Source organism: Acanthisitta chloris, unplaced genomic scaffold (assembly GCF_000695815.1).
Source record: "Acanthisitta chloris isolate BGI_N310 unplaced genomic scaffold, ASM69581v1 scaffold426, whole genome shotgun sequence".
Lineage (NCBI taxonomy): Eukaryota > Metazoa > Chordata > Aves > Passeriformes > Acanthisittidae > Acanthisitta > Acanthisitta chloris.
This window is the reverse complement of record NW_008677363.1, coordinates 385-8,859: the sequence shown is the minus strand read 5'-3', so window position 1 is coordinate 8,859 and position 8,475 is coordinate 385. Positions and strand designations below refer to the sequence as shown.

Here is an 8,475-nt window from a genome sequence, read left to right as displayed (position 1 = left end):
CTGCTGAAGTTTTGGGCTTGTTCTTTGTCTTGGTAGGAGACCTGGAACCTGCAGCCTTTGGGCTGGGAGGTGCTGTTGAAGCTGTGGGAGCACTGGGCTCCAGGAAAGAGCTTTGCAGCTCCAGAGCAAAGTGGTAGTCCATGTGCTCTGGGAACTCCCACACCAGCACGAGCTGGCCACATTTCTCACAATGCTGCTGGTCCCCTGGTGAGGCAGGAGGCAGCAGGGCAAGCTCAGGAGAGGGTGGCAAATTCTGCTCATTTCCCTCCATAGCTGCCTGTAATTTCAGAAGAGTCCTGGAGCTGGGTGGAGTCGAGGGTGTTTGTACAGCATCTGATGGCAACTTCTCACAGGAAAGCCTCTTGTAAGGAGAAGCAGTGCTCCTATCGCTAGGACTCTGCTTCACAGGGGACTCCAGGTCACACTGCACAGAGGCAAGTCCAGCACCATCTCTCTCTTGGTGCTCTGGGGAGCTGGGCACAGGTGACTCTGCAGAGGTAGTCGTGGGCAAGCTGGTTGCTGCTGCCATCTGCGGCAGCCGCTGTTCTGCTGCCTTCCGGAAGAACGACTCAATAGCATTAGCTGGTTTCTGCCTATGCTCTTTGCTTGGGCTTCTAAAGAACTTGACCCTGGCCCTCCCAGAAGACGTGGTGTTTTGGCTGGCAGTGCCATCAGGCTGGGTATCACCTGTCAGGAAGCTGGCGATGCCTGCAGAGAAGGTGGCAGGCTCTGAGAACTTGTTTGCTGAGAGAAACACTGATATCAGCGGTGGAGACCTGCGATGGACAGACCAAGGTCAGCTCAGACACCAGTCTGGGAAACAGGAAGTCTTTCAGAGTAAGACTTGAAGCAACAGAAAATGTTCAGGCAGAGAAACTGTAGTATCTAGCAAGGGATGGGAGAGACATTTCCTCTGACAAAATATTAGTATTGCTACCTCCAAAACAGACATAGAGCAGGCTGCATTGAGCAGAGCAGAAACCCTCTTCTCAGGAAAGAGCACTGGTGCAGGGGCAGTCAACTGCCAGCCTGGACTTTCAGTCCCCTACAGGCCAGAGATGCTGTGAGACAAGATGAGAGGGCCCTAAGGAAGCATCAGCCTTGTCAGAGCCTAACAGACAAGACCTTCTTGCCTTCACTGCAGAGCAGAACAAAGGAAGGAAAGGAATGTTGAATATGGGAGCTGTGCACTTTCATTTCCCCTTCCTTCCCCAATGGCCTCCTCCCAAAAAGCACCTTTGTCCTTAGGGTAGGAGAGCAAAGCTTAGCTAGCTTCTCCAGCCCTGCAGGGCCAGGACAGCCTCACTCCAGCTGGACACCCGCTATCCAGTAACAATCATCAGCTCCAAGTACACAAGTCATGAGTGTATCACCAGATGTGGGGATAGGAAGAGGCCAGGCTCTCACAGCTGCCCTGCTGCTAGGAGGTCTATGTGCTCCATGGTGAGGGTGCTGGGGATCACTTTTCCTGCCACTCAGCATAACTCTTGTTCCTTCCCACCAGATCTCTGGCTCACCCTGCACCTCCCACAGCAGAACCACCCCTGACAGGAAGGTGACCCACTCTGTCCCACACTCACCACGCTGCCTGGTGTGCCCCAGCCGCATTGCAGTTTTGGATGAGGGCAAAGGCATCATTGCACATTTTCTGCGCGTCATAGCGGGTCAGCGCGCAGAAGCGTGACACACGGGTGTCCCCTTGCTGCCGGACCACCACCATCAGCTGCCTGGCCACACGGTGGTTCTGTGGGGAGAGCAGAGCTGTGCTTCCAGCAACTCCTGCAGGAAAGGGCAGGAACGACCGAGGTGGCTGTCCTGCTGCCCAGACTCCCATGCCATCAGTGACTGCCTCCCAACAGTGCGGTGGGACAGCATGTCCTGCCCGGCCTGACCACCAGGGGATGAGATACACACACAGCAAGTGCTTCTACAGCTGTGCCACACAGGGTGGGAAGCAATTAGTCCTTGCTTTCCCTCAGAGGCAGCCGTGCATCTTTTCTTGGACCCCCTGCAGGGACAAAGCTGATGGATTACTCTCACCCTGGCCTGCACTACCATCCAGATTGGAGTGTATCACTTCCTCGCACAGTGCACTGGCAGAGCTGCGTCAGCAAAGGGCTTGCACGGAAGCGCCAGTGTAGCAGCAGGAAGGTGCAGTGACTTTCAGGTCCCTGCATCCTAAAGCATAGGACAAGGATCACCCTTAGCCCTGCAGTGTTCTGGAGCAAAACTATCCTACCTGGACATGCTCATGCACACCTCTTTGCTTGGAGCATCAGCACATGGAAATACATCTGTGAGTGAGCAGATCTCCTCCCCTACCACACACCACCTTCAGTCTCCTGCAAACCACTCATGGTGCAAATGCACTGCATGGCTCCCTGTCCCTGTGCCTGCTCTCCTTACCTGGTTCCTGTCCTTGGTCAGTCTAGATTCCAGCTCCAAAGCCAGCTGCAGGAGCCAGTGCTGCACCTGGATAAAACAGTGGTAACAGACAGGTTGGTCCTCTGCTCACAGCATTGCCACCAGGCCAGAGCAACAATCCCCACACTAGGGGATGCTGGAGGGGGCTCAGACTGGAATGGACACAGACTATCACAGGCCCCCTATCTGTAGTACTCCTGAAGAAACCAGTCCATGTGAAGATTCAACACAGCAGGCAAGGACACTGTAGATACCATACAAACCCTGCAGCATTACTTCTAGACTGCCAAGTAATCTCAGTTCCCTGTCCTGGATTCATCTTTGCATCTTCCTACAACTCAGTGGGAACCTTGCCCCAGCTAACAGATAAAGTGCATCCTCCCTCTTTCTTTGGGCTACTTACCTTCTTTCTAGCAACCAAGCCCTCCAAGCCTGGCACTGTGCATATAGTTTTTGAACAGCACAGGACCACAGTTTTGCGCATGGAAATTACATGGTTGGACCTCTGTGCAGGAGTTTGTCAATGCATTGCTGTCAAACAGCGATTTCTAGGGCCCAAACCACCTTCTCCTACTGAGCTCCCAGACTGAGTTTCAGGGCACAATTGCACAGAAAAGCAGCTGTTTTGCACACTGTTCTCAGTTTTTAGTATTCTCATCTTCTGCAGTGTGAAAACCAAGCATTGTGCTAGGTGTAGGCTACTCATACCTCTTTCTGTGTGGCCAGGGCTGTCCTCCCAGGGAAGTTCTTGCTGCAGCCAATAGACTGGGGCAGGAACCGGTTTTTGACAGGTTCATCTTCAATTCCTCTACACAAGTCATAGAGCCAGGACCTGAAAGACACCGAGGAAGCACAAGGTGTAGGCAGCTACACACAGGCAAGCATTGCTGGGCAGCAAGTCAGCTTTCTGCTGAGCCATGCTTTAAGCTCTGTACAAGCTGTGACTTTGCAGCTGCGGCCACAGCTGAACAGGCAGGATTCCTTCACACCACAACTGCCTGAGAGCACAACTCCTCTGCCTCTTCTCCTGAAGTGGCAACAGTTCACCAGCCTGCAGGGCACGCCAAACACTGCTCTGGGCCCAGAAGTGGTGTTTCAGGCTCCAGTCCAGCCTTGTAATTTCTTCTGTGATGGGACTGTCAAGCCTGCCCTCTTCCTAGCCGTCAGGGAGCCCTTCCACAGCCTAGTGCCATCCTTGGACACTGAAGTCAGAAGAGCAGACTGACAGGCAAAGCATTATCCTGGGGAGGGTGCCTGGGAGCAGGTGAGACTAGTAACCTGTTCTGGGCCTGCCAGACCAATGCTTCTCAAAGATACCACTGAAGTTTTACCTTCCAGCCTTCCAAATTACAGCAGAACCACCTGTGACCAAAACAAAGCCTCAGTTCCTGCCAAGAGCCAAGTTGTGTTGAGTGGTTTATCATTACCCAGTTTTGTCTCCAAAGTGAGTCTGGAGCTCTGTCTCACTGAACCGTGTCAGCTCCCCAATGTACTCCACTCCCAGGATGTCTGTGATAGCAGTGCCAAGCTTGCCTCCCAGGTTACGGCTACAGCAGAGAAAGAAAGAAAGAAAAAAACCCACAAGTGAAGCATCATGTGGAGACTATGATAAGTATTCTTCCTGCTCAGTGAGCTTCAGCTAATCTGAACAGCTTCAGCTGTTCCTAGATCAGGACAGCTAGAAGCAGTCAGGAACTAGCAGGACAAAAAGGAACACTTGGCACATAACAGCTCTTCTTATAGTAGGACACCTAGGGGTTGATGTAGGAAACTGCTCCTTGGCACACCAAATTCGATTGCTTCTCCCTCAGCAACATCTTCAAAATGTGATTCCAAACCATGCTCTGAAGAATGCCTCACATGGGCCCTGCTTCCTCCTACACAGACGAGACCCTCCCTCCTTCCCACATACCCCCCTCTCCATCCCTAGCAAGACACTGAAGGCAGAGAACAGCAGTGCAGTTCTGGAGAGCAGGATTAGGGATCCATTCCTCTGGAGCAGTGGTGCTGATAGCGCTTCTCTACACCAGGATAAGGACTTGTGCACAGCGTGGATGCTCAAAACCAAACCACATCTGCTCTCTTGCAGCAGAGCTTTCACTCACACTGGGGAACAGTTATCGCCTCCATGCCCACAGTTGCTCCTGGCTTACACCTATGCACTCCAGCAGTCATCTTAAGCACAGCCCTACCCCGGGAAAGGCTGTCAACAGGCTGGTAGTGGAGCCTTGTAGTGTGGTTCCTTCACAAGCAGAGCTGCAGCTCCCAAGCACATTCCTTCTGAACTGTCACTTACAGTCATGAGGACGTTAGGAAGAATTTCTTCACAGGAAGGGTGATTAGACTGGGAATGGACTGCCCAGGAGGGTGGTGGAGTCACCATCCCTGGAGGTGTTTAAGGAAAGACTGGACATGACATTTAGTGCCATGGTCTAGTCTCCATAGTGGTGTTAGGTCATAGGTTGGACTTGATGATCTCACAGGTCTTTTCCAACCTAATTGATTCTGTGATCCTCTGATTACTGGCAGGATTCCCTCTCCATTTCTTACGAGCATTGAAGAGGAATTACTGTGGAGTTAAAAGCCTTTGCTGGCTGCTATCAGTGAGCATCAAATTGCTCTGTGCTGAGGTGGCCAGGAGCAGGCCCAGGCTGCCCCAAGGCTGGCAGCTTCCCGGTACTTACATACTGCTGACAGGCAGTTGGCTGAAGAGCTGCGGCACAAATCGCGCAGACACCAGTGTCTGGCGGTTGGGCTTGTTTAACCCACAGGCCAGTTTTGCCAGTGTCTGTAACACAGAAGAGGGTGGAAACCCTGTTATTACATACCATGCACTAACTTTATTGTGACTCTACCTATTGGCTTGTGCTGTATCACCTCTGAGCTGCCTGTGGAATAGCTGCTAGGAGGATGTAGAGGTTGCACCATTGCTTGTTCCCAGGCAGTAGCCACCTCAGGACTTGACATGCCCCAGTTGGGTACTCTGAAAGCAAAGCTGCATCCAGACTTCTAGCTCTGCAAAGGGCTGAACTCCTGCTCCAGGCAGCTTAGAGGATCTCGCTCTATCACCTGTTCTGGTTGGCTTAGTTTTCCATCAGGCAAGCATGCTAGAGCTTTCACAGCATCCCCATAATCCTCCCCAGGCTATGTCTCTCACTATGTCTTGCTTCATCTTCTGTATTTATCTTGGTTTTTTCTCAATGCCACTATTTTAATCTTCACTACTTTAGTCTTCTCTCTGCAAGGTCCACAGCAGCATAGTACTGCAAAATACAGAGTTGCTAGTCTGGAAGGGATATTCTCCAACCTATCTGCTATACAGCTTCCCTTACCACTCTTAAGCTACCATGAATCAAGAATACACAGCCCAGCTCCAAATATATTAGCTGGGTGTTTGGTGTTTTTTTGAACAAGGCTAATAATTTCCTGTTTCACTGCATTACCACACATCCTATAACTAAGCAATTTTTTTCCTGCCTATTGAACTATGACCTTTATTAACAGCCCATTTTACAGGCTTACATATATTCAAACTCTTTTCTAGACAAAGTAGATCCCTTTTCCAGATGTCCAGTTATTCTTTTTCTTGTTTCACTGGAGGCTCTTCCAAGTTTACCCACACTGTTCAGAAAGCAATGTGCCACAAGCTGAACCAATCACTGAGACTTCAAAGGGAGAAACAATTCACCTTTCTGACATATTTCCTAAACTGCACATGCTGAAACAGGATTTGCCATTTCTACAATACTTGTATTACTGACTCATCCTGCTGCTTGTCTGCAATAACTCCAGGTTACTTCCTGACTTACTGGAACTTTGCCAAAAGCCTGCTGGCTGCTGTTTTTTCCTGTAAACCACAAAAACAGTCTGTGAGGAGCATAAGAAGCACTGTTTAGTGATTTCAGACTGTCTCTGGGCTTTTTGAAGCTCAGAGTTTTTAATTCTCATTTAATGTCTCAGAATTCTCACAGCCCAGGTCCTGAGCCCCACCTGTGCGTAGCATCACCTGAATTCACACAGCTGCTCATTCTTTGTAGGCTTCAGTGAAAATATTGGCTCTTAGCAGATCTCAGATAGATCCCCACAGGATCCCATTCTAAACATCCCAATTTGAGTGCAACTCACTGAACAAAATCACTATGGAAAACTGTAATATTTTCTTCTGCTAGATGCATGCACTTCAGACAACCTCAGTCATGTGTTTTGCTACAGAGTCATCGTCAGCTTATGCGGCTCAGGGTGAGGTGAATTAGAAACCTTAAGGTTAATACCTCACACCTGCAGCCTTCTCTGAACGTGCAGCCATTTATGCTGTCAAAGAGGGCACATAAATGAATTTGGCATGAGTGGTTCCTGAAAAAAACATGCTGTTATCCTCCAGGTGTTTCCAGATAGCTCAGTTGTTTGGTCTCATTTATCACCCGTGTTCCTGGTGTACTCTAAAAAGTTACCTCGTTGGGAAGAAAAGTCCCTTGGGAGAGTTTTCTCTGGAGAAGACATGAGCTTAAAGCAGGCAACATCCACCATGAGTTTCAGGCAACAGTGGCTGTAGCCAGAGAATGGGTTTTACTGACACAAATTCCCAGCACCTCAGAGGCAGAACACCACCAGTTTGGGGCACTAACGTGAGTCAGGTTGTTTTTTCTCTTTCTGGTCAATCAGTCTCTGCCCCACTGGCTGTGCTTTGGGTGATGCTCAGGCAGCTGTTAGCAGCCACAGGAGCACTTGGTGCATGACAGCAGCTGCAGAAACAAACGGACTTTGATGCTGCAGCTACAGAGGGTTTCCTGCAGGGTGAAACAGGGTGGTTAACAGAGTCTCTAGCACCCCTTTCATTCTGAAGAAAAGGTTTGTAACTGCAGAAGTGAGCTGGCTCTGTGAGCACATTGGTGTGTTCTGCACAGCCACACGTTGCCTCTGGTGATCTCTGCACTGTGCTTGCTGGTACAGATACACAGTTCTTCAGAGAGAGCACAATACATCATAATTTCCTTAAAAAAATTGCTGGCACAGGAAATGGAAGCTGGGAGAAGCTGCAAGAAATATTAGGGATGCTCTGTTATTCTTGAATAAGAGAACAAAAAAAGGCAAACTGAAGATCCCTTCTACTGGAAACTTCTACATCAGCTAGGTCATTACGGTCTCAGTCTGCTCTAGTTTCAAAGTGAGCTCGTGCAGAACTAGCTCCAGTCCCTGTGTACAGCTGGTAACATTCCAGATATTCCAGCAGCAGTCTAAGATGAAATTTATCTTCCTTAAACTCCAAAGCATCCATTTACTCTGCAGTTTTCTTTTTTTTCTTTTTTTTTGTCAGAGCCTGATTTTTTTTAAAGTCATACCTGCACAGATAAGCCCCTTTTCTGCAGAATGAAAGGGGTGCTAGAGACTCTCAGTTAACCACTCTGTGTTTCACCCTGCAGGAAACCCTCTGTAGCTGCAGCATCAAAGTCCGTTGTTGGTTTCTGCAGCTGCGGTCATGCACCAAGTGCTCCTGTGGCTGCTAACAGCTGCCTGAGCATCACCCAAAGCACAGCCAGTGGTGCAGAGATTGATTGACCAGAAAGAGGAAAAGCAACCTGACTCACCTCAGTGCCCCAAACTGCCTCTGAGGTGCTGGGATTTTGTGTCAGTAAAACCCATTCTCTGGCTACAGTCACTGTTGCCTGAAACTCATGGCGGAGTTACCTGCTTAAAGCTTATAGTTTTTCTACAGAAAACACTCCTGGGGATACTTAAAACCTTTTTGTTCCTAGTGAGCTCACTTATTAGGGTACACCAGGGATGCAGGCAGTAAATGAATGCACAGGCCACATCTCTGGGAAAACTCCTCCTCCCATTCCCAGATGTCCCATAATTTCCCTGAAGGTGTGCTTACACACGGCTGCATTCCCCACTTGGTTTATCTTCTATAGGAGATTTCTAAGTGTGTCTAGGAGAGCATCAACAACACATTCTGACTTTGAGGCTCAGAAGGAACCAGGCTGATGGGTTAAGCATGTACCTTGTTGTGCGAGATGCCAGCTGAACACCTGAATCCAGTGGCTGCTTCTA

General features: G+C 49.6%; 1 protein-coding gene across 1 annotated transcript in view; it reads right to left on the bottom strand.

Annotated features, from left to right (window-relative positions):
* Window positions 1-8,472, bottom strand: part of POLH (polymerase (DNA directed), eta) — a gene marked incomplete at its 5' end in the record, with an annotated part of 9,438 nt that extends 966 nt beyond the window's left edge. The window contains 7 exons of the mRNA XM_009076454.1: window positions 1-776; window positions 1,581-1,744; window positions 2,407-2,472; window positions 3,133-3,256; window positions 3,852-3,971; window positions 5,109-5,212; window positions 8,426-8,472. Of these exons, the coding sequence (XP_009074702.1) occupies window positions 1-776; window positions 1,581-1,744; window positions 2,407-2,472; window positions 3,133-3,256; window positions 3,852-3,971; window positions 5,109-5,212; window positions 8,426-8,472 (1,401 nt within the window). The remainder of the gene's footprint in view (window positions 777-1,580; window positions 1,745-2,406; window positions 2,473-3,132; window positions 3,257-3,851; window positions 3,972-5,108; window positions 5,213-8,425) is intronic.
* Window positions 8,473-8,475: the final 3 nt, after the last annotated feature.